Raw genomic sequence first — 26,468 nt, 5'->3', positions numbered from 1 at the left:
TGTATGAGGTCATAACCAGGGGCGGCTTTAGCACTGGTGGCACCCGGTGCAACAATCTTTTTGGCACCTTGAGAGAAATTGCCTCTATATATACACTGGACCAAAGTAAGGTACAGTGTGTAGTGAGACCACCAACCCCAGAGGTATAACAGAGGTTAAAGTCAGGGCTGACCTTACTCTCAAAAGTGGAAGCTTGGTCGAGTAGTAAGGCAGTACCAGAGGACAGTGTAAAGCATTTGTTGTACACACTCAGTCAGCAAAGGTTTCACACACTCACGGACTGAACTCCAGGCCAATTGTTTTTATATCAAAAGATATTGTTGTTTTATTTTTAGAACCAACAGGTATCAAAATATACTTTTCTCAATTATGAGTGATCTCAGGCAAGTTCTTTGCAGATAGGTAATAACTTTGTAAACACAATTGGTAGAGGGGTTGCAGTAGTCAACACAATTCTTAACACAATTCAACATTGATCTTTATGGGTTTTCCTACAAAAAATGCAGGTAATTACTTTGTAGATTATTTTGTAATTCCAAGACTGGATCCTCGATTCAGTCCCGGGGTGTAAGCTGAAAACCGTTTAATAAAAACGTTTTGGTTATTGCAATGCTTTTTAAGGAATATGAAAGTATTTTAAAAGTTCACACAGAAATTTTTCAGAGAAAATCTAGCAATTTTATCCAATGGGAGAAAATTCAGGTTACAGGTAAAGTATGTTCTCGTTACTTTTGTACTGCAGTACTGGGCTCCTAGGTCCAGCACTGGGATCTCTACTTAAGACAGGTAAGTAATTAAGTTTCAGTAGTTGGTACGAATTTTAAGGAATATTTCAAGTTTTCAAAAGTAGACAGAAGAAATTTCATAGAAAAGCAGACAATGGATTCCTATGGAGAAAATTCAGGTTACTAGTAAACCCGGTTAGGATTACTTTTGCGGTTCAGTACTGGGCTATAAGGTACAGTACTGGCTTCTCTCCTGATCACAGGTGAGTACTTCGGAATTCGGTATTCGGAAGATTTTATAGGAATATTTTAGAGTTTCAAAACATCACACTTCGAAGATTTTTCGAGTCAAACCAGTCAATGTTGTCCTATGGCAGGAAAGTGAGTTATCGGTTTCCTGGTGAGTACTCGACCAGTGATGTTAAGGTTCTGGGCATAAACTCAGGGTGTAGGTATAGTTGGTATACCCTCAGCGGCACAGGGGCAGCCGGGTGCAGAGGTAGTTAGGCCCAATGTTATCCAATGAGAGGCAGGGTTGGTGGTGGCTGCTGGCTAGAAGGCCACGCGGCTGTGGGAGCTGGGCTCCTGGTCACTTGCTCAGGGCAAATGGGGAAGTAGGATAGGACACAGGGTGCACAGCCAGAGGCACTCAGGCGGCTGGGTGCAGGGTGCTGTTGAGCCGTCAGGCACTCAATGTTATTCAATGGGAAAGGTAAAAAGGGAACAAAGGCTGCAGACTCGGGGACGGTGATTCTTCAGGTGCGACCACCACTTCGAAAGGTAAGTTGGGATCTTGGAAAAAAGGTAGGTACTCCAAAGGAAGGCACAGGGGGCCGCAGGACGCCGGGTGCAGGGGTGTCTTTGGGCGTGGGAAATCTTACCCTCAGCTGGTCGCGGTTGGAGGGGTCCCTGGTTCTGAGGTTGCAGGCGTCGTCTGATTCGTCGAGGAGGGTCTTTGGGCACTGGACTTTGGGTCCCAGTCGCTGGGGGAATGTCCTCGTGGTTTTGGGTCACTCTGGCATGGGCCAGGCTTGGCGGGTGAGGAGTGGGTTGGTCTTAGGCTTCCTGGCTGGCACCAGGGGTATGGTTGTTGAAGCAGAGCCTCTGCTTATGGGAGTCCCAATCTTCAAGAGGGTCAAGGCAGGCAGGTACTTCGGGGGTCCCAAGGTTGCTGTCCGCAGGAGTCGCGGGGATTAAGCAGGAGCAAGTTCCAGGATCGGCAGGCAGGTAGGGCTGAGGCCAAGTCAGTGGGTGTTGTCCTGTTAGCAGCTGCACGGCGGGTCTTTTTCCTTCTTGATCTTCTTTCTTCTTTTCTCATCGGGATCTGAGGAAGGAAGGTTCAGGGAGCCCTTAAATTCTGAATTTAGGGGCGTTACAGGTAGGGCAAGGGCAAGGACCAATAGGTCCCTGTCCTGTGGTGGGTACACCCCCTAGTCTGCTCCTCTCCTGTGGGAGGGGGGCAGGAGCCTAGCTGTGATTGGGCAGGGCTCCCCATCTTCAAGATGGCCGGAGCCCGGGGTCGAGCTTCACCTCGCCTCTCCCACCTGAGGGGTGGGGTTGGCACAGGCTGGCACACCCCCCTTCCTGACGTAGGGTTTCCCGTCAGTCTCCTCGTCAGAGTTGGGGTCAGAACCGGTGGGGGCCAGTTGCTGGGTACAGCAAAGGGTCTGGAGAAGCTCACAGAGGCAGCAGGCCCTTGAAACTTCCCCCTGCCCATCCTGGGGGTGGGGACCTAGCACCTCGCCCAGGATGTGCATTAATGCAGGCCCAGAAGAGTGGGGGGTCTCCACCCAGGGGTCCAGCAACATGTCTGCAGTGGGGCAGCCTAGGCAGCCTCTCAGTCCAGATGCGGATTGTAGGTTAGGTTTCAGGGGGCAACTCTAAGATGCCCTCTGGTGCATGTTACATTAAATCTCACACTGGCATCAGTGTGGGTTTAATGTGCTGAGAAGTTTGATACCACACTTCTCAGTCTTCAGTGAGGCCATCATGGTGCTGTGGAGTTCGTAATGTCGACCTCCCAGCACCATACACTCTTAATGGCAGCACTGCACTTTTAGTGCCCAGGAATGGCCCTGGGTACTGTAGGGGCACAGGGCTCATGCACCAGTGCCCGCACCACTGGCATAGGGCACTCAGCTAGAGGGGTGACTGAGGTATGCCAGGGCAGTGGGTCTTGTGGGCATGGCACACAGGGATGTGTGCCAAGTCGACTCTTTGTTTAGTTCTGTACTTAGACACGCCGCCTGCCAAGGCAGTGTATGGTGTCAGGGTACAGGGCCCCTAAGGGTGGCACAATAAGTGCTGCAGCCCTTAGGGTTCATCTCTGGTCACCATGCCCTGAGTACCTAGGGTACCATTTACTAGGGGCTGACAGGTGGCCAGAGATGCCAATTGGGTTTTAGGTTCAACACAGTTTTAGGGAAGGAACACAGGCCCTGGGTCCCTGGCTGACAGGAGCCCAGGGCACACTCAGTCAAAGCACATCAGCAGTTCAGCAAAAAGTGGGGGCATACCAATGCAAGAAAGATGGCACTTTCTAACACAACTCTCACCCATGACCTCCCCCTCGGATTCCCGCACTACCACCCAGCAAAAGAGCACCTCTTCTCTCCATACACACTTTGTCACATACATTTCATTCATTTTAAAGCAATGGTAACGGTTGGCTTTACTAATTCACTCAGCTATCCACATTAAATACAGATCTGTTCTTTGCAGCAGGCATATTAACCCCTCTGCACTACTTTATGGGGAGTCAGAACTGTCACCAGACAAAGCTAAGCTCTGATCTCACCCTCTCTCTCTCTCTAGCAGGCACATTAATCACAAGAGTTTTCTTGGCATTTTTTATTGATGCCTGAAAGCTGATGGCACAAGGAACTCTGCAGCAAGTAAGTAATAGTACCTTGCTGCAGACACAGTACCACTTCTTAGGTCAGTGCCCCCCTTCAGGTCAGCGCCCAGTGGCCCCTCACAAGTCGCACTGACAGATGCTGTCATAGTCATGAATTGTACCATACAGTAACATTAGCAAAAAGAACAATTGATAGAATGCAGAACAATGTCAAAAAGTTCACCCCAGCACAAAGATCGGGCCTAAATCCATCGCTTTTTTGCTCCCCATGCCATTCCAGTTTAAACCCAGCCATATGCAAATCAGTCTTGACCCTTTCTCCCCAGTTGGGCTGGACTGTTTCCATGAGGAGCAGGGTCAAGACTGATTTGCATATGACTGGGTCTAAACTCGGGTGGCATGGTGAGCAAAAGAACAATAGATTTGACAAAGATTTCTTTTTTTTTTTTTTGTTTTTTAATTTTTGAAAACTTTTATTTGTGCATATAAAAAAAGAACAAATACGGGCCTACAACCACCAGGCCGGCCACGATACGGTTAAGCACTGATACAAACATTGCGGCCCCCTAGCATCAACGGACGAAATAGCAACAGTTTATGAATGTTACACTGGAGAGACCTATGACACCAGGGGAGAGGAGAAATGAAGGTTAATTTTAAAGTTTTTTATATAATTTTATCAGGGAAAAAGGCAGTGAAGAATAAGAACCAAGGAGATTCGAGTCCGCACAGTATCTTCACAACACGGGAGAGCGGCAACATTTCTGAAAACAACAGTGGAAATTAAAATCCCAGGCAGTGAGGCGGTGCAAATCAACAGCAGGATATTCACATCAGCAATTACGCACCCCTTCAGTGCCGCCCCCACTCAGCCAGCCCCAAACCTGGACCCAGAATCGAACCAAGTAAAGCGCAGAAAACATAAAAAGAAAATAAAGGCCCATAGAACTAATAAGAAGTAGCAAATTACCCCCCCCACCCTACACCAATGCGGAGGCTACGGCCTACCCCCCCCCCCCCACCCCCCCCCGGGTATGTAACACTTACAACGCATCTTTTACGTCGCATTCCGTTACAACGCAGATTTTACAACGCGGGATCCATTACATCGGATGTCATTACAATGCATGGCATTACATCGCAGATGCTATTACAACGCATACTATTACATCGTAAGTATTGGTAAGTATTTAATTTTTTTTTAATTTTATTTAATATTATTTAATTGATTTAATTATTATTAATTATTAAAAAAATATTTATTTATGTTTTTAAATATTATAAATTAAATATATTAATTTAAGTGATTTTTTAAATAAGTATGAGTATAGGAGTATATGTTTTGGGGTACTGAGGTATATGTTTTGGGGTGTTTGGGTATTTATAGGTTTTAGGGCAGGGTTTGGGTTACAGGGGTGTTTTTAGGTTTTAGGGTAGGGTTTGGGTTTTGGGGTACAGGGGTGTTTTTAGGTTTTAGGGCAGGGTTTGGGTTTTGGGGTACAGGGGTGTTTTTAGGTTTTAGGGCAGGGTTTTGGGTTTTGGGGTACAGGGGGGGGGTTTAGGTTTTAGGGCAGGGTTTGGGTTTTGGGGTACAGGGGTGTTTTTAGGTTTTAGGGCAGGGTTTTGGGGTACAGGGGTGTTTTTAGGTCTATTAAGATTTCTGAATATGATGATCAACTACTAGAATCTCAAATACAGAAACTCGTGCAGCACCTGACAGCCGCAGTGTTATCTGCCTGAATTAACACTGGTACTTTAGAACTCTTCCGGTTGGTAACGGCATGCAACCCCAAACCTTACTTTAGCTGCAAGACAACATTCATGTACTCCAAAGGTCGATCTAACAACCAATAAAGCCCTACTCTGCCACCCACAACACAGGCCCACATATGTATATCACACTATCAATCTTATAGAGGACTAGTCCCAATCTTCACTCTTGCGCTCAGGTGCCATAACTTACTGCCCTGTGCCACAAGTAACAGGCATTCGTATTGTCTTATTCATGATTTCCAGCATAAAGGAAAAAGCGAAGGTAACAATCACTGGTAAAATACATATACTTTTTTAAATAACTCACACCACAACCAGGGCCGGACTGGGAACGCAACCCGCCCTGGCAATTGAGTCGGATCGGCGGTGGAGGGGAGAGGGGTCCCTGGAAAACACTGCAGCAGCTTTTGGTACAGGGGACTGAAATTGCAGCACTGCTGCAAAACCAGCCCCCTGTACCAAAACTGGCCCCCACCAGTCCAAAACCGGGCCCCACTCTTCCGGCCCACTAGGGAAAAACCTGGTGCCAGCTACGGCCACTCCAGCCCTGACCACAGCAAACATATATGACAACCATTAAGACCAGGCCCCATTCAAGTCGCACAGCATTTATGAGGATAAGAAACTTTTTAAAAAGCACCTTGAAGGGCATCTTTAACCAGTGAGTATATTTATCAGCCATGGGCTCCTATAAATAACCAGGATTGATGCACTGCTTCCCATCACGAAGCACAATGGACAGAAGTCAGTCTCATGTCTAATAGCAACTGGAACAAATCGCCCAAAGGTGGAAGGCATACCCTCAGGTGTAGCTGTTAGTCATTCGCGCACTTGCAAGCATAAATGCAGTTACATGTTCGTGGCAACACAATGAGCCAACAGAATAAGTGGCAGTAGCTTTTAGGTGCGCTCGGCTACACTATTGAACACGATTCCTGATGAACTTCACCACATATCCACCCTTAATTACCACAGAGAAATGGCCAGTTCAGTGGAAGCCAATCAACAGCCGACTCATGCCAGCAGGTTGAAAGGCAGGCGCATTAATAATCCTATTATCCCGAACTGTGCTCCAAAAAATGATGCAGAGGAAACAGTCAAGGACATATACTTTAGAGGAGTCCCATCTAAACTCCTCTATGTGCTCATAGGGTCTAGTGCCAAGAAACCTGTGGTGGTTGCACAGTCTACAAGTAGCTTTAACAGAACACTTATCACATAGGACTAAATGGCTTCAGGCATCTTCCTGCAACCTTACACTTTTTAAGCCTCCATGGTCTCTTAGCGGTCAGCCCTTTTGCTTTATCCGCTTAGGAGTCACTAAAAACCCATGATCCCAGCACAATAGTGGTCCTCATCAACAACATTGAAACACTGCCTACACAGACCACACCACAGACCTTCCATTCATGCAGATCTACAGGGAGGCCTGTTTCCCATTCTCCAATGTGCCTCATCTGGGAGTATGGAGAGCTGAATAAATCCAGCTACCGTATGATTTAATGGCGTCCCTGGGTCTCTCTTCTCGTGCCAGGTCAATCTGGAGGGCTGAGGAGACACGCCGCGCATAGGCCTCGTTAGCGTGAAGAGCCATTTCTGACTGGGCTCATTATTTCCCTTTCCTGCACAGGACAATGCGGCCAGTCCCTCTTCTAATCAGTGATGTGTTGGGAGAACAGATGGGTTAGTTTAATGGTGCGGGGGATGGAGGGGTGGGCCGAGGCATTTGTTCACACTCGGGGATACATTGATCACTGCTTCCTTGCATGTCACTGGCATGCAACAATGAATGCCAAGAACGCACGTGCGCCTAGCAAGAAGGCCCATGACTGGGCGCTGGTGCTCACAGAGCGAACAATTGAAGCAAATTCGGACATTTAGGATTCCGGGTGTATTCAAGTTTATATGATGGTGCATTTTCTGTGTATGCGTTTGTGCAGGCCTGCCATTTCATTGTCGTGATCAAGCCTTTCTTTGTCATCGTATCATCAGCAACTAGACCCTCAGAAGTATCAATTTAGAATAATTAAGTTAAAAATAAATCACATAAAAGCCACAAGGATGAGTGAATGCTGATTTTCAGAATTTAAGTTCTCACTGCACCAACCAGAAAAAAAACAATTCACGCTAGCCCATTCTTCATGGTACATTTCTAAATAAAATAAGGACTATAAAAAAAAAGTGTTAAACCGACCTCAGGGTTCAGCAGTTAGTGGCTATACACATCTGGAAACATTAGAGTCTGAATTCTGCAAGATACCGCCTCGGTTTTTATTTCCGATTGCTTGCTTGGGGAACAGCATGAATTTTATGCGCACGTACAACACAAACAGAGACCATCCAAAACGAATTCACCACAGGCTGCGTGAAATGTAAACACAAAGGTCACAGGAGCCGTCAGCCAAAATACCAAGAAAAAAACATGTGGTTTCTAAAACGGAAGTACAGATTGAGCGAATTATGTTCCTGGTTTACTCATAAAACTAGCATAGAAAACTTTCATAACTTGTTTCAAACACTTCATAAAAGTCAACCAGATATTAAGACAACCGCAACCGTTTCGAAAAGCACTTGAGGAATTTACCAAATAGCCCGTTTTAACAAGCACCTTTCCCAGGTAGATCAAAAGCCCTAATCAATGGCTGTGGGCGAGGTTAAAACCCTGAGAATCTGCTGTGTAAATGAATTCTTGATAACTAATATAGGGGAAACTCGCTACTACCTAATAAAATAAAAACAATATGGCTGCTTTACCAGGGTGACATTTTCCACAATTTTGTTCTTAAGTGTTTGCAAAACCATAGCACGTGGATAACAATGTATTCATTCTAAATTGCAGCTTCAAATGTTTTAACTAAAGTGCCATTTTACAAGTCTATGTTTACAAAAATGTTAGGGCACACAGAGGGCACACAGAGCGTATGTCAAATATTTTCGTTTTTCAAAGAGTAGAAACATCCACTTAAGCAACTTCTAAAAACACTACTTCAAATTTTAAAAAAAACTTATTGACCATGAAAGTCAATGGCGATTTCCACTATTCCTGCTGCAAAGGTTGATTTACTAAAGGTTGGATTTTCCCTGCAGTTGCGATCTCAAGGGTGTGGCTAATTGACACGACTTTCAAGATGCCACAGGCTGATGAACTCAACAAAACAATCAGACTCGCCTCAGATGCGTCCTGTAGAGGAAACTATGCTACCCTACCACAGATTTCCATGAAAGACTGGTTCTGCAATCCTGTCATTACCACATAATTTTCACCTCTGCTTAAGTACAGCTGACCTGCCTGTACCTGCCAGGCACATCTGTGCTTTATAGATGTGGCAAGCCAAGACCTTTTGATTTTAACATATACATAGCAGGGTCACTGGAATTATGCAACTGTGCGGCTGTAGTGTTTTAATCCTAATTGTAGATTTTACGCATTTGCAACATAATTCATCATCTGCTGCAAATCTGCAGATTTTAACAAAAATGTTAGTTTCTAAGTCAAGCGATTCAAAAGTTACTAGAAACGCAGCGACATGTGGCTGCGCAGTGGAAGGCCTGTTGCCAAGGTTGACAGGTCACCTTTCGTTTGCCTATTGCTATATTTTGGTGACAAACTGGTACTAATGAGATGTAACCAACGTCCAGTGTGAAAAACACAAATGAATGAAGTAATACAATCACAAAATGTGCTGCATTACACCACATAATTTGGCCCTTCCCTGCTGTATAATTCCTGTAGCTCTGTTAGAGATGTATATATTTGTTTATAATATTTAGATGGGCTTTCATGCATCTCTTTGCATCCACTGGTTTGTTATTGTGTCATTCACATTTTTCTTCTGCTCACTTCACATACAGCATGGAACAATGGGTCAGCCCACTTCAGCCGGTGGTTACCATCACTGTAAGCGAAGGTATTCTGCTATTTCAGAATGTGCACATGTACAGTTTTCTTCAGTGACAGCACCTGCTATGACAATGTACATTTTTTATATTGAAGATAGTGCCAGCAGCTCCTGCAAAAATAAAAGTTTTACAAAAACCAAGAAAAAAAAATCAAAGGCAAAAGGTTACTAGCCAACGCCAGACCTACTAGTTTTTTTTCCAATAGAGTGATACAGGTCTAAGAGTATCTTTATCCAGCCTTGTACAACTGCCTTGGTCTCCAGACACCAATCAGCCGCCACAATAATGACAATTTGTAACAGACCTAATTGTGAAAAGTAAACATAGCAATCCAGATATGACTGTTTCAACAACACATCAAAGGATAAGAGATACAACTAAATAATTGAAGAGTTGGAATCAGCCCAAGGGAGACCTCCGTTCTTGGCCTGCATGATGCGCAACATACTATTGATCTCTGAGCGGGGTCTCCAACACTGGGGGCTTCCATTATGGGGGATGTGGCAGTCAGGGTTCAGCAGAGGAGCAATCAATGAGGCTGATTAAAGACTGCCGCACAATAGGAGGAAAAGGAAACGGGGAATAACAAAGCATCAGGTAAACACAGAAACGCTACAAATAAGCACTACAGGCAGATATTCAATGATAGACATTGGTTATTGACAAATATTCTGGCAGTACTTCATGCTGTAGACATTTTTATAGCAATAAATATAACAATGTATCAAAAAAATATGAGCCCTTCCCTTACACTACATGTGCAGCTGCGTGATAACGTTCGATGAGGCTTATCTGCAATGTTACAGCTTTCTCAATGTGATGGGAAACTGGCCACAGTTATTTTTACTAAAATAAAAATAAAAAAGTGTGAAAGAATTCTTCAACCAATTGTTATCTCGGGGTCGAGGTCAGAGGTTAAGGAACCTTTGTATAACGGGTCAGAAACTCTTGGAGACAGTTAAGCAGATGCTAACTTGTGCCAGATGGAATTCATTCCAGCATACAGTTCACGTGACAACAACACACCAGCCCCAGCTGCCCACATTTCAAGAAACTGCGGACGCACTTCACAGCATTTGGCGTTTGTGTAAATAAGGCTGGGCGCTCTTATTTTTAACTTTAAAAATTCACCTCACTCGTACCCAGTAGCGGTGGGTGACATTTCAAAGTGGTGGGGCGCAAAGTGATTTGCATCCAGCACCGTAGCGAGCGAGCGTAGCGAGCGAGCCCGAACCCCAAAAGGGGGGTTTGGGGGGATAACCCCCCCCTAGAAAAATTTGAAAAAAAAGAAGAAAAATCATGCATTTTCAAGCAAATTTGAGAAAGCAGGAAGGTTAATAAAGCAATTGTGAAAGTGCAGTTATTACATTAATAGATGGCATAACATAGGTAGCTGCTTATTCAGTATAACCACAGAGCTTCATACATTTCGTCCTATTACGCTCAGGTGCTGAATTCAGACTATAAGACTTTCATGAAAATCTCAGCTCTAAGAGTAGAAGAAGTTGCACGCAGTTGGGAAACAGCCTTCAGAAAGCTTTGGGAAAATGAGAGGCAATTACTTTAAAGCAAACTGAAAGCAATGCATCAAGTAGTAACTTAAAGCAATGCATCCAGCAAAACAGTGCATGCAGTCAACCATACAAAAGTAAACTAAAGCAAGTGTGAACCTGTGAACCTTCACTTTGAAAGCAGGGTGCTAGTCAACAGGCCAGTCACATACATTTAAACTGAAGAAGAGTACACCTCAGCATGCAGGCACCAACATAAAAGCACCAAGCAAGTCAAACAGTTTAATGAAAGAAATGAAAGCAATACATCCAGCAAACTAGACAGTGACTCAAAAGTAAACTGAAGCAAGTGCACACTGAAAGGAATGCACAGTCATAAGTCAGACATTCACATAAAAGCAACTTACCAAGACACCCAATCAATTACATGGGAAAAAACTTGAGCCAATGCACCCAGAAAACCAGACCAGCACACCAAAGCATCCCACCCCTGATAGGATGGCAGCTGTGCTCTCAGGGTCACCCCTCAGTTTTTTGGCAGGGTTGAGAACCCCCCAGTTTTATGCCCTGTGCGCCTGAAGGGGAGACAGGCAAAAGGGGTCATAATGGGACATCTGGCACAGCCACTTTGTAATCGAGGTCACCGACCCAGCTCAAGACTGAGTTACAGGCTGATCTTAAATCTTTAAACAACCACAAGGGTCACCAGCTAGTTGGTTCTTGAGCCAAAAGAGTCCTCAGCTCACTCTTTACATCGCGCCTGAGATGACATGACAATGTCCATTAATCCGGAGCAACTGTGGGGACTGGTCTGGGTCTGACTTGGCACGAGCAGGATACAAAAAGTAACGGGTAGGTGGTAACCCACTTCAAGTGAAGGAGCTGTAAGGAACCTAAGCGCACTGGTGTTGATACCACTAACAGGGCAGCTCTGGCTTTCTCAGGGTGGGTATCAGCTGTGTAATGAAACCAGCATGTGAAGCAGTTACCTCAAACAAACTAAAACCAATGCACTCATCAAGACAAGGAGTTACATGAAATCAAATAGAAAACCACCATCAAGCCAGGAAGTCACCTAAAGGCAAATTGAAGTGACTGCACACTATGGGAAGTGTACTTCACCAGCCAGCCTATTACACTAAAGGAAAATAAAAGCAATGCTCCCAGTCTGCTAATTAGCTTCCGCAACCCATGGATGGGTGGGGTTGGGAATGGGCGTAAAGTGCCTTTTACTTCAACTATATCACTTCTGTAAATACAACACAATTTCCAGTAAAACCAATAGCATTAACATCACAACAATATGGAGAGGAAAACAGATGATCAGTAACAGTAAACACATTGACTGATCAGGCAATGTGCCTTTACGGGCAGGGAATGAACCCTTGGTAATGTAATGTGTACTCTGTTTTCATGCTGGTTTCATACCCTTTCTGCTAGATACAGGAATCAGAGACTGGCTGATTGTATAGCAGTCGTGAACATGTAAATGACTCTACCATAACTCCACTGGATGGAAAACATGCTGATTTCTTAAATTGCTAGTCCCTCACTGTTGATTGCTAGACTAGTGTGTTACATCTTCTAATTTGTGTGTATGCATAGCCATGGACCAGAAAGGGATGACAGTTTGGAGCAATATGCACTTCAGTAAGAAGTTGAATATGAACAATATGAAAGTTATGTCAAGTATATCCTAGAAACCCATTGCAGAATGGATCTGCGAAGGTGTCTCTAAATTCCCCTTTATGTATCCCTTGTCTTTTGACAATTAGATATGCCTCGTCAATCGCTGCATCATTCATGCATCCAAAAGCATGTGGAGATCTAAATTCAAAGGTGAATTGCCAAAATTAAATAATAGGACACTTGCTGTCATAGCCATCATCTTTTGCCCAATCTCCATTGCTCCATCCTCAGCAAGACCAGTATGTCACTGATCAATTATGTAGAAATCACAACCTGTAGTAAATACAACATCTAACATGACAAAATTGATATAAATGATAAACCTGGCCGGTCTGCATGCCACATTGAAAGGTTTGCTGTCATCAACTCACTTCATAAATCAAAGGCAGATACTGCCCTTAATATGCATCCCTGGGTATTCAAGAAACCTGCAATACAGCAGTGCCTGTAGTGAGGGAAATGTTTGTGTTTCATCACTATTCTGAGCATACACAGATCTAGACCCACCTCACACCACAAATTGGGCCCTCCTACCTCTTACCTCAGGTCACACACGCCCAACACACCGGCAGAGCATGCATCATGATCATAAAAGTATCATATATGGGCCTAGAGTTGCAGCACATTGAACTCGACACCACAATCATAGCACCATTTTCTGATTGAGTATTTCATATTGCTGGCATGGAAGAGTTAAAAACAAAATCTATTACGAGTCTGCTATGGAATTAGAAAGCCATGTTCCCTTGTTGTGTGTAAATGCGTCTGATTCCTCGCCCTCTTTATTTCCAAGAAGGCTCCTAATGTAGTCCCACCCACAGACTTTGTTTATTTACCATATGCTGCTAAGCGTAAATCTAAGGCCTCCTAAGCTTAATTAGGTTGTAATGTCTCAGACCTGGCGTTTCAATTCTTTGTGGGAAAATGCCTAAGAGTTGGCCAGCAGAATAAACCGATAGGATATGATAAGAAGCATTCCAGGGTAAACAGTGTGTTTATGTTTCAAAAATATCATGCATTAACCACAGTTAAATCTAGAGACGGAAAGCGCTACATATTTCAAGGAGCGAGCCTGTGCAAAGGGGGTCTGTCTGTCTGATATCCCGTGGATCTTTGGCGGTGCAACCTAAACGCCGCACAGAAAAAAAAGAAGGGTGAAACACTGATACTTTGCGCGATCGTGCTCTACCCAGGAGACAAATGGATGAAATATAATATATATGTAAGAATGGCGTTTTAAAACATGTAACTTTTGAGTCGAAGCACTTTACAATGTTGAAAGATAGCAGCCCCTAAGGAATAATGACGACACACACACTAGAATAGTCATGCAGTTAGCCCTTTACAGTTTAGGCTTGGGCATTTGGGGAGCCTGAAGAGTCCAGTGACATAGGTTTACGTACGCAAATGTGTTTCTATTGTGCAGACCTAGCTGGAAAGCATGGGAGTGTTGTAAAACATTCACCTTGGAATCAGATCTGCTCGGGCATATACTTTCTAGAAAAGAGGTGTGGTCACTGACACTGAATCCTGCTGGACTAGTGAGACATATGAGAGGGTAGGGGAAGAGGTCTCAGTACATTAACAGGGCTCTTGTGCTCTTGAGCAGATCAATATATGCTCAGAAAGAAGAGCTTCTGGTAAGCATGCCATTCCAGAGCGTACTGCCCTCATTAAAGATTCTACGGCTTCCTATCGAGGGCAGCTGTAAAGCATCAGGTCAGGGAAGACTTATTTGCTGGGGTAGTAATCTTATGCTATGAGGGAAGATACACTTGTGGGCAGCGTAGGAGAGGGCTCCATGTTTTTCACTGTGGAGTAGAGCTAAGCAGATTCTGATTTTTAATATAGGCTTCTACCTGCAAGAAACCTTATTGTGTGTTTTATGCTGTGCTTTCAATGCCAAGAGCTATCAAGAACCATGGCGCCATCACTACCTTCTTGATGTCTTTCACATGCCTATGGCCTTAGTAGAGCTTAAGGGCGGTCCGAGCTTGAGGGAGGAAGGGATGGAAGATGCAGGTGTGTGCGGAGTGGTTTTCTGTTCTGGTAAGCCTCATGGTCTGGCAGACTCCGAGAAAGCCCTAAGAGGGAGAAATGAGGGCCCACCTCATTCTGGGATAAGATTTGTGATAGTGCTGCAGATGTGATTGGAGTGTATCTCTTATAATCCCAGTGTGACCCTCTCAGAAAGAGCGGAGAAGACAGGCTGCCATTAAAAGGAACTCACTGATTGCTGGGAAACATCAAAAGTAAACAGCTACTTATTATACTAAGCTGTTAAAGGGGTAAATGTATATTATGGGTGAGAAAAGAGCCTCGGACCCCAACGATAATAAACTAAAGTCCTAATCATATTATGCAGCACAAAGGATGTAAAGTATTCACAAATACTGTCACTGATACCGTAAATGATACCCAGATTTTATCTGACAACTCAAAATGGCCTACTCACTCTTAGGTTAAGTGAGCATAAAATCCTCAACATTAAGAAAGGCAAGTAACAGATTTGATGCAACATTAGATTAACAACATGGTGCCTGGCTTTTAAAAAGCGTTTTCCCCGACACTGATATTACCCATGCCGTGACCGAAAGAAGGGCAGAATGTATTGTGCCTGGATTGGAAGCTACAATTGGTAGAGAAGAGAGACAGCTGAAAAGTACGACGTGGGACAAATTAAAAGACCTGAACCAAAGTAAAAAGGTGGGAAGGAAGCCTCTCAGTATTACCTCCAAAACACAGTAGAAGCTAGCCAGCAGCAGATGAAAGGGAACGGACTTCTGTGGGAAAAATGAATTAAGACTACAGTGGTACTAACTTTTTGACCGAGTCAGGGATGGAGAGGTCGAGGAACATATTAAAAGTATTATAGCAACAGAAAATGTATCCCTAAAAGGTAGTGAAAATGCAAATTCACACGCCAGTGTTAAACCAGAGCAAAAAATAAAGCAAGCTCGGCAGTGCATAAGATGGCTTAACATTAACAACCAAGAAAGGTGCAGTACTGCTGAGGTATGGAGCAGACCACTGCTGGCTCGGGGAGGACTGACTTTAAGGACTCTCTTCACCACAGGAGGAGTTTGTTCACTGTGGTTTTCCGCAGATCCGCGGTGAACCACCGAAGGAACTCTTAAGTGGTTGCACATGTTTGCAGTGTTTAGTACTGAGTTGGCATCTACGGAAGGCTGCCCTCCAATCATGGCCTGCCATCATGGCAGCGTCCCTCCGCCTAAAATCTGGAATTTAAAAACAATATTCGATTCCTCAAAACTTCAATTCATTCAATGGCAAAATAAAATAACTTTAGGTTGCTGCATGAACATAACACCTAATCCTGCACGTGAAAAAACGTGAATTTTTACAATCTTTGGGCGAGAGGTACAGAATAAATTAAACTTTTAATAAGCACCTTGTAGAGCGCGACTGATGGTTCCTGACAAAAGAAGTGAGGCCTTGCCTCAGCCGGATTAGCGCTTAAATTCTGCATGACACAAAGTGAGATCTGTGTCTGACTGTCAGGTGTGCTTGTACCGTTCTGGCACTTTCCTGGGATTCTGAGGCGCTGTTCTTTGCAAACGTCATCATTAGGAAGTTAACTGCCAAAGACATGAATGACAAAGGAAGCTCCAAACTAGAGAAATGACGATCATTAGGGGGCGAAGCATTGAAGGCGCTCCATGGGAAGGACACGACCTCTCCCGTGAAAATGTGCCTGCACCAGAAACACGTAATAATGGACGGTGGAATGGGGCGGGGGTGGGGCAGGTAAATACAAAACCAGCGTCCATCCACTGCTGAATCCGACCCAAGGCTTGATTCTGAAGCGGTCATCGAAAACATTCCAGGAATGTAAAAGAAAAGCTGACGCTGTTCATATGTGAACCTTGATGATGACACTTACCGGAGGCGAGCGCAGAGCCAGTCCCAGACCCCGAACGTTGAGTGGAGACATCGCTCCCGGGCCCTTGAGCTGCAGGCGCACTGGCATCCGTACCCCACCCACCCAGGCACCTACACGAATGCCGAGCCACCCCCACGCGCGGCATCCAATGGCAGCGGGATGCTGCGCCGGTGGACCAGCCAATCGGCACATTTGCTGCTCGCCCTGTCGGCTGTTGAAAACCCGGGCTGTGGCAACAAACAAGCACCCCTGGGTCCCGCTGGGGAACTTACAGTGCGCATGCTTGAGAAAGTTAACAACTTTCTCAAGCATGCGCACTGTAAGTTCCCCAGTGGGACGGTCTGCTGCAGCCTGAGTGTGGACTGTCACTCAAGCTGCAGCAGGCCACCCCCCCTGCGCAATTCCCGCCGGCGGCTGATTGTTGCTTGCAATAATGCGATATTTAATTTTGAAAATACCAGGATAGGAATGCGGCCGGCAGCCGCAATGCGGGTCCATGGTGGCTGGCGGGGCTACGCCCCTACGCCCCAATGGACGCACCGCTGCTGCTCGTACCATAGTGCTGCAGGGCAGACATGCGTGCGCTTCATATTACACTGAAAACATATTGTGAAACAAGGGATTATGTGACGGTATATTTTAATAGTAAGAAAACCCAAATCCCACAGAACCAACAGGTGAATCGGGGACCCCCACTCCTATCAATAATGTCAGTCACTTCTGACACTCTAGCTGGAGGTGTGGACATAGACTGTTTTATGAAGACATAAACAATGTGTCCCACTGGTGTCCAGGGAGCCTCCAAACTGACATTTTGACAGCAGTGAAGCAAACTTGCGTGCCAGCAGGTCACATGCACAGGCACTGGCTGCTGTGCTCCATGCGTGGGGGGGGTTACTCCATACGTGGGGGAGGAGGACTGGGTCTCCATGGGGGGAACCCCTGGGCCTCACGGACGCCAGGCAGGCGCACACACACACACACACACACACACACAGGTGGCCGCTTGGCATCCGAGGGGCGGGCATGTTGGACATTACGCACGAGCGCCAGCATGTCAGGCCGTCTCGTGTACATTACGCAGCGAAAACCCACGCGCATCTCGTCTCGCGCTGGACGTAAAGGCAGAGACGAGCCTTCGTCACAACAAGTACGACGTGTGCAGGCAGCTAGGGATTAGCCGCAGATAAGGAGCTCTGTCCTCCGTGATGTCAAACACTGTGTGTGTGCGGTTAGCATGTGGCAGCTAAGGTACTGGAGCGTCTTTCAATGGCATGTGACGCGCACGTCTGACAGAAACCCTGGCTGAATATGGAGGTGACACATCCAGTGCACGCCACAGACCATCACCAGACGTGTTCTCGGGGCCCAGCCCACATGTTACAAGACGCGAGGAGGCTACACGTTTATTTGCAGAGATGCGCACATACAAGTACAACCACACACATAAAGAAGACCTACTTTGGCTTTCTGCAGAGGGGTGAAGCGCAGTTCATGCACAAAGGGGTTCCTGACGGGGGGCACCAGCTCCTGGTCAATGCGACCCCCGAGGCCCGACGAGCACCTCCGGGTCCGGCTCAGCCTCATGACAGACGAGGGCGAGGAGAATCCGCCAACACAATGTTCAATGTATTAAAAAAAAAAAAAGCAGGAGGTACTAAAGGCAAAATGGGGACAAAACAAATCCACAATTGTGAGGGGGGGGGGGGGGGGAGAAGGCGCGCAGCGTGGTCTACCGGGATAATAACTGAATAAAAATATAAAACGGAGAAGGATGCCTGCTGCCAGTAGTAAAAGATAACAAAGGTTGCTTCGTCGTGGGTAGTAGGATGCTCCCGGTGATAGGGTGGTTGTTTCCAAAACGAGGATCAGTGTGAAATGGAAGGGGAGGATGCGAGGAAAAATATAAGGAGGACCACAGCAGCCAACAGCAACAATCACGCAGGGGAGAGGACGGGGTTTCTTCTGGAGCCGGGGGCGTTCCCAAACAAGGATCTCTTCAGTGATGAGGCGCGCAGGGTCGGAATAGTGTCGCTTTTCTCGGGGGCAGAGACAAGTCCCCGGCGGAGGGGAGGAGCAGCGGGATGGACTCGGCCGCGACTCATTGGAAAAGCCACCACGCCCCTCCCCAGCAGCGCGAGCCGACGGGCGAGCTGGGCTGCAAAGCTCGTGGGATTAATGACTCTCTCTCCTCCCCCCTCGCCCAGCTTCTGCTTTCCGTTGTTGCTTCCTGTGAAGCTGCCGCCGCCGGCTTCGAGGAGGAGAGAGAGCGTGAGAAGAGGGCGGGGAGGAGGAGGAGGAGCGCAGGCGCAACAGGCTGACGCTCCTCCCGTGCCGGCTTGAGGGGGCGGAGGAGAGAGGCCGGGGGCATCCTTTCCTGCACGCGCCGCCGCCAGTGCTGTGTAGCGGGAGCTCGCGTTCAGTCAAAGCTGCCGGATGCTTTGTGTGTTGCTGTCTGGGGAATAGAAAAATGCATGTTCCATTCATAATGCATGTGAGTTCCCTGGACTTCCATCACAGTGCACGCAGCAGATTTGCAGGGGGCAAAGTTTTTGTGGACATTATTAGTTGTGTTTATTTTGATTCAGTTTTGAACATATATATCTCAACTTAAAACATATGGATACACATTTGTGTTGCGAAGTTGACTGTAAATTATAAGAATATAAACAAATTATCCAACGACAATTCAATAATTTTAAATAGAACAATACATCTCTTCTTTAAAGTGTGCTGCGTCATCAGTCCCTTCTCCCTTGCATTTATTTCCTTAAACGCATCGTATTAGCATAGACGAACTAATCAGAATTTTAGAATGCACTGCAGGTGTTTCGAATATCTATATCAGGGCAAGACTGTGAACTGAACATAACCCAGACAAAAAGCTCAAACCAGGCTTATTCACTTCTTCCCTCTTACTATGTATCTCTCTCTCCTTCCATCCTTTCCCTACTCTTCTGTATCTCTCCTCCACCTCTGATCCCTCTCTCTCTCTGTCTCCCCCTCCCTCTCCGTCTCTCTCCTGAATCCCTGCTGTACCTGCTGCAAGCTGTGGAAAGTGGCAGAAGCACTAACAGTGGTCTTGTGCTTTCAAATCCGGCACCCAATGTCTCAGTCCCACGGAGGAAATTGCCAGTGGAATAAAAGACCAATCCGGCTCTGGTTTACATTATTTTGATGCTACTGTTTCTGCCTTAAAGCAAACACAAGGAGATGATGGACAGAGCGCCAAAACTTTTCAGACACTCACCCCCAGTCACAGATCTGGGTTGAATTCATCATCGTTCTTTAGCTCACTTCGCCACCCCAGTTCAGACACAGCTATATGCAAATCAGTGTTGACCCTGTGCCTCATAGAAACCGTTCCAGCACAAACTGCCAAGCCATGTCTTCCCTGGGCCAGAAACAAGCATCCTGGGACCGGTTTTGGGCTAACAGCCCTCATCAGCCAGGCTAGCTTGAATCCGGGGCAAAGTGAGCATGGGACCCATGTCTGGACATACCTTGCCAATTTAGGGTGAACAAAGAAAACACAAGGAGATGATGGACGGAGCACCCAAACTTTTGGTTGAGCCCTCCAGAGCACAAGCTTGGCTCTGATTGGCTGCCAACACTTCATACCAGGAAGTGTTGGCAGCCATCTTGTGCCTGGGACCGAGTGAGAAGGAAAAAGATGAGAGAAACATAAAAAAACAAGAAAAAGGGGGCCGGGTAAAAACACTGACTCCCAGACCTGCTCAGGGGTCCCACAGGGACTCCCAGGCCCCAAAAAACATTTGATTTTTTTACTTTTTCGGCTGGGTCGCGCTGGGTGCGCAAACCCGGTCAAAAATGAAGAAAAAAAACAAAGCGCAGGCTGCTGCGCTCCGTTTTTTTAAGCCCCCGGGTGGGCCAGGTACCAGGAGCAATGCTTATTTATGTAGTGGGGGCCCACTGGGACCCCTGCAGCCCCTGGGACCACCACCTCCCGGGGCTAAATTGTTTATGCCCTCCCGCAGCCCTGGGGACCGCCACCATCCCGGGGCTTATATTTAAAAAATGTGGGGGAGCGCCTGCCCCCCCCCCCTGCTGCCTCAGGGACCGCCACCTCCCCAGGGCATTGTTTATTTGAATGCAGGTGTACGTTGCGGACCCCAGGCCCCGGGGACCGGCACCTCCCCAGGGCTAAAAAAAATAATATGTGTGGGGGGCTTGAGGCCCCCCCACACTGCCCCAGGGACCACCACCTCCCCACAGCATTGTTTATTTAAATGCAGGGGTCTGTTGCGGACCCACGGTCCCTGGGACCACCACCTCCCCGGGGCTTTTAAAATGTAAGGAGGGGGGCTGCGAAGCCCCCCCTGGAGCCCTTGATGGCCCCCCCCCAGGGCCGGCTCCTGCAATGTCCCGGGGTGCCCACCCCGGGACATTGCCGATTGCTATGGCAGAAAATCTGCCCTCACTTCCAAAAACCAAAGCAGGATTGCTTTTGCACAAGGGGAGATGCATATTAGCAGCTCCCCTTGTGCAAAAGCAATGCAGGCTCCCGCAGGAGGCGGGGAGCCGGCGGGACTGTGGGGGCATAGGCGCTCCCCCTACGGTCCCCAACAGAGAGGCCAGGCCCGGGGGATGGAGTCCCCGGGGCCAGAAGTAGCCTGGGAGTGTAGCCATGCGGTCCCCTCCCCTATAATTAAAACAAAAATAATTTTTTTTTAAACGGAAAGGCCTTAGGAGGGGGGCCATGCAGCCCCCCTTCAAATATAAATAACAAAAAATAAAAGTCTGGCCATGCCCCAGGGGATGGGGTCCCCGTTGCCTAAATTGGCCTCGGGAGGGGGGCCACGCGGCCTCCTTCCTGTTTTTTTTTCTTCATTTTTTTATAAAAAGGGGTCAAGTCCTGGGGGATGGGTTCCCCAGGGCCCCAAAAATGATAAAATAAGGGGGGCCCCAAGCCCCCCTTTCAAAAAAATATATTTAAAAAGAAGCTGGCATTTAGCCGGAGGCCCCGCCCCCTCCCAGCACCACTCTGCACCCCTGGCACATTGTAAGTTGGGGAATTAATTCCCCTCGAATACCGAGGGTCCCTGGGGGACAACTAGTGCACCAGGTACCCCCAAAAAGCGCCATAGAGCTGGATTGCAAAGAGGTGGTCCGAGACCACGCCCCTTTTTACACCACTCTGCAAACGCGCCTCTTGGCGCACTGCTGGTGGGGCGATGAGGTCCTCTTGTGTCCTGATGACCTCAGGACACAAGTGGACTTCACCCTCCGAGCAGCAGTGCGCCAAGAGTCGCGTTTGCAGAGTGGTGTATAAAGGGGCTTGGCCACGGACCACCTCTCTGCAATCCAGCTCTGTTGCCCTTACTGGAGGCACCTGGTGGGCTAGTTGGCCCCCAGGGACCCTCAGTATTCAAGGGAAATTAATTCCCCAACTTACAACGCTCCAGGAGGGCACGTTTGCAGAGATGTGGAGTAAGGGGGCGTGGCCTGGTATGAGAAGTTAGCAATCCTGCTGTATGGGACTTACTGGAGGTAATAGGAGGGGTATTTGGCCCCCAAGGTTGACGGTGGGGGCTAACCACCCCTCCTGTTACCTGCAGTAAATCCCACACAGTGCGATTGCTAAGAGGTGTTCGGAGGCCACGCTCACCTTTCTCCACCACTCTGCAAACGCGACTGCTATGTCATAGTTAGAAATTAGCATTTAAAAAACCTTAAAAATTCACTGAAAAAAACATAGGTTTTAGGGACATTATAGTTAGAAATTAGCATTCAAAAAACCTTACAAATTCACTGAAAAAAATATAGGTTACAGGGACTTACAGTTAAAAATTAGCATTTAAAAAAACCTAAGAAATTCACTGAAAAACTATAGGTTTCAGGGACGTATCGTTAGTTGGACATTTCACTTGTATAAAACTAGAAAAATGTGTCTGTTATAGTTAGTAGAGCCAACTATCACTTGCGCCCCCGCAATGCACTGCTGATGACGTCACATATGACATCACTCATGACATGCTCAGTGACATCACTGATGACATCTCAAATGGCATCACTGATGACATCGTCCATGTGATCATCTGACGCACCTCCTCTGACCCTAATAAAACCTTTCGTACACCCACTCTAAAATACAGACTACCAATATCGAAACCATAGACACACCAATAGCAGTTAGTACATGCCCGCTCAGTGATTCATACGTTTAAACACACACCCACCCACTAACCCACACAGTCACTCATCTACGCAGTCATTCATCAATACAGCCACTGATCTATCCACTCATACACCCATATAGACACTCACACTCTGCCATTTACCAAAAGAGTTACTCAGTCACCCAAATAATTCATTATACTGCCATTTACTGACCTATACAGTTATACACATACCACATCACTTATTCATACAGATATGTGTTGTCTTCAACAATTACTGACATAAGCACACATTTATCCATGTAGCCGCTTTCACAATCACTCACTGTCACATATACTCAATTATATACTCCAACACTCACAAATACTGCCTTTCACATATGTAGTTTGTTAGAAATTGAATTTCTAGTTGGCTAGGGCTTGCGCCTAAGCCAGGCAGGAACCACCACTCTAGTCAGGGCAAGGGAGTTACACACTGATGATAACCCCTGTTCACCCACTTGGTAGCTTGGCACGAGCAGTCAGGCTTATCCCAGAAGCAATATGTAAAGCATTTGTGCAACACACACACACAGAAGCAACCCACTAGGCTCAACAGAAAAGGAACTCCACACAAGGTTATGTACAAATAGCCTTTGTATTATCATAAACACGTTAGAAACATAAGCACACATTTACACTGTGACAACTGGCACTGGCAATATTCACAGGGGATTATATACAGGACAGGGCCAGTTGGGCTACTGTCAGAACCATCAGAACAGGTAAGTAAATATAAACCACAACCAGTAACTACTGGTACAATAATGACCTAAGCATTATCACAGTCACATTAGACACCATCCTAAAATATAAAAGCATGACATTAGGCATATCCACATTAGGCCCAAACCTCATTAGCATAAACACATTATGCACTAGGCCTCACCAGCATAAATACATTATGCATAAACATCCTAAACATAAACACATTATGTCATAGGCATCAAAAGCATAAATCACGTTACGCACTCACATTAGGGCCTTGCATCCTATCAACATAGAACTGGCCCACTGGCCTTCTCTAGGGGCTCAAATGCCCTGTATCCCAAATGTCAGGGCGTGCTGCCAATGTAGTAGAATCCAAAGGTGCGCAATTGCGCAGGCACAACTGGGACTCCTCACTGAACGGGCCTAAACGTTGCTGCTGCCGCTAATTGCGGTGCAGCTGTGCAGATCACTGTGGGCATTGGCACTCACTGTGCCCTCTGGGCCCCCACTGGGGCTCTCCCAACAAATGTGCCCATTGCAGTTAGGCACAACTGAAAAAAATGGCCTGAGTCCTACTCTGGGACTCTTCAACAAAAATGCGGCCAAACATTGCAGCTGCCCACGCTAATGCAGTGCAGCTGTAAGTAATATAAAGAGACCCTCTGCATCCCCGCTCTGGGGCTCTTTAAACAAAATTTGCCCCCATCATTGGAGCGGCCCGCTCTCTGGCGGGTCCCCTCAGGCACCGACAATGTGCCTCGAACCTGGCCCATCTGGTCCCTCTCAAGGGAACAGAACTCAGCAATGAGAAAAAATTTCCCCCATAATGGAGCGGCCAGCTCTCTGGCAGGTCCGCTCAGAAAATAGACGCTGGCATTGTACCCAGCCAAGCCCTCACTCACCGGGCTATCTCTCTCTCTGGATGCCTCTGGGTTTCAGCTTGATGGCAGGACACGGTGGTAGTGGGACACGGAGCGCAGTCTCCGTTGGTGAGTCCCCTCCGCCTCTTCACCTTGGACGCCAGTCCTCTGTACGATGTGGGGCCTCCCTCCAGTGCGACACGAGCCCTGCCTCCCACCAGGTTCAGACTTCATCTGCTTCATGGTTGGCTTCTCTGAGTCCCGCCTCCAACCAGGCAAGTAGCCTGACTTCCTGTGCTCCTCGGTGTAACGGCAATGCGGGGTGGGCACCCGCCTACAAACACCACATGCGGGGTGGGCACCTGCTTCTTAAATAGACGGCAATGTGGGGTGGGCACCCATTTTTAAATAAAACGCAAATGCCGGTGGGCACCCGCCATCAAAAATGCTCACAAAGCAGGGTGGGGTCCCACCTCCATTGGCAAAATGCGGGGTGGGCACCAGCCAGCAAGCACAAAATGCGGGGTGGGCTCCCGCCATCTCCCAGCAGCTTGGGGGAATCCCTACGCCGGGATTCCCTCTGGATCGACACACAGCCCAGCCCAGCGCTGCTGATGCCAGTTCGTTTCCTCTGCTTGGCAAAATCAAATATAGCACTCATGAGTCGTCAAGTCCTGGCCAGTCCAAGGCAAACCTCTAGGGGCACAGCTGGGCCCAGGGAGGCCAGCACACAGGGTCCTTCAGCAGGGAGGCAAGCCCTTGTGGCGGTTGAGAAACCAAAAATGGTTTGTCACTATCAGGATATGTCACACACCTAAGGTACACGTCTTATCTTTTGCCTACAATGCACCCTGCCCATAGGGCTAGCTAGGGCCTACCTTAGTGGTGACTGACATGTAGTAAAAAGGGGAGTCACAGACATGGCACACAGTGTAGGTGCCACGTCACAGCGGCAGTAACACTGTGTGCACAGGCCCTGCAATGGCAGAGGCCTGAGATAGGTTTGAAAGGCTACTTTGGTGGGTGGCGCAATCAACGCTGCAAGCCCACCAGTAGCATTTAATTTACCAGCCCTGGGTATGAGAAACCCCCTTACAAGGGACTGACAGGTAAATTAAATAGGCCAAACACGTGTAGACCAATCTATACCATTTTTAATACAGAAAGCACACACACTTTACACTGGACAGTAGTACCGAAGTGCCCAGAGTCCTAAAACCACCAACACCATGTCAGAATAAAAGCTAGGAGAAAGGAAAAAAGTTTAGGGATGACCCTGCAAAAAGGGCCAAGTCCAACACAGTTACTTACACATATACCAGTAACACATCCATTCACTCACCAACACAGCTATACGTACACTCACTCACCCATACACTCCCTAACACACACACTCATAAACGCATACACCCATCGAATCACCCACTCACACATCCATGGAGGGAGTCACTCCCCCCACCCACACAGACACTCAGGCACCCATACAGGTTCACAGACAGCAATCATTCTTCACTATACCTTGGCATATATAGATATTAGATTCTTGGAATTTTTACTAACACTCAGTCACTGGATGATGTCATCAGTGATGTCATTTGAGATGCCATTAGTGATGTCACTGAGCATGTCATGAGTGATTTGTCAAAAGAAATAGAGGTTGCCAGAGTGCTAAACATTCTAGCAATTTCTTATAAAGGGGAGGTAGTTCTGAAAATAACTTTTTTTATTATTTTAGTTGTTTTATATTTTTTTTATTATTTTTCTGAACATTGTTTTAGTTTTTTTGTATTTTTTGAACAGTTTTATATTTTTTTGTTTTTTTGGGGGGGGAACGAAAATGATTCATTGTAAAGGGCTCAACAGGAGCAACAAAAAAAAAGATAATTTATTTTCTGAGGCGTTTTGTACATTGATGATTTTCAAAAGCTGTATTGATTAGAGTTATACTCTTCTCTCCATAGGTAATTAATTTGCCGCAAAAAATACAGGTAAATTTCATGTTCCCAAGGTTCATCTGTATATTTGGGACCGTCTCCCTCGCCTCTGGTCCCGTCACTGCCTCTTGATTGGATGTACTGGCCACAGGTGGGGGGTTATTCTGCAGGTCACGTACTTGTGCAGCACTATAGTTTATAGGGTGCCATCTTTCCATATGCCGATGCATGGTATAATCCCCATAGCTATATTTCTTTTCTGTCCCTCTGGACAGTTCATTTTGGCAGATCAGGCAGGTAACGTACCGGGCATTTACCTTTTTTTGTCCTTGGGGAAATTAAAAAAATTGCCATATATAACTTTCTTTGGCATGGGACCTCCTTGGCTGTTCAGGTAAAAACCTATTGGTCACTTGCTCCTCTTC

At 46.8% G+C, this 26,468-nt stretch overlaps 1 protein-coding gene across 1 annotated transcript in view; it reads right to left on the bottom strand.

Moving 5' to 3' along the window:
- The window catches only part of LPCAT1 (lysophosphatidylcholine acyltransferase 1), a 550,146-nt gene extending 531,610 nt beyond the window's left edge, over positions 1 to 18,536 (bottom strand). Inside the window, exon 1 of the mRNA XM_086965209.1 lies at positions 17,821 to 18,536. Within this exon, the coding sequence (XP_086821335.1) occupies positions 17,821 to 17,946 (126 nt within the window). The 5' untranslated portion in view covers positions 17,947 to 18,536. The remainder of the gene's footprint in view (positions 1 to 17,820) is intronic.
- Positions 18,537 to 26,468: the final 7,932 nt, after the last annotated feature.

The sequence above is a fragment of the Lissotriton vulgaris genome, chromosome 4_1 (genome assembly GCF_964263255.1).
Source record: "Lissotriton vulgaris chromosome 4_1, aLisVul1.2, whole genome shotgun sequence".
Lineage (NCBI taxonomy): Eukaryota > Metazoa > Chordata > Amphibia > Caudata > Salamandridae > Lissotriton > Lissotriton vulgaris.
Note: the sequence above shows the minus strand (reverse complement) of the source record. Positions and strands in the feature narration are given on the sequence as shown.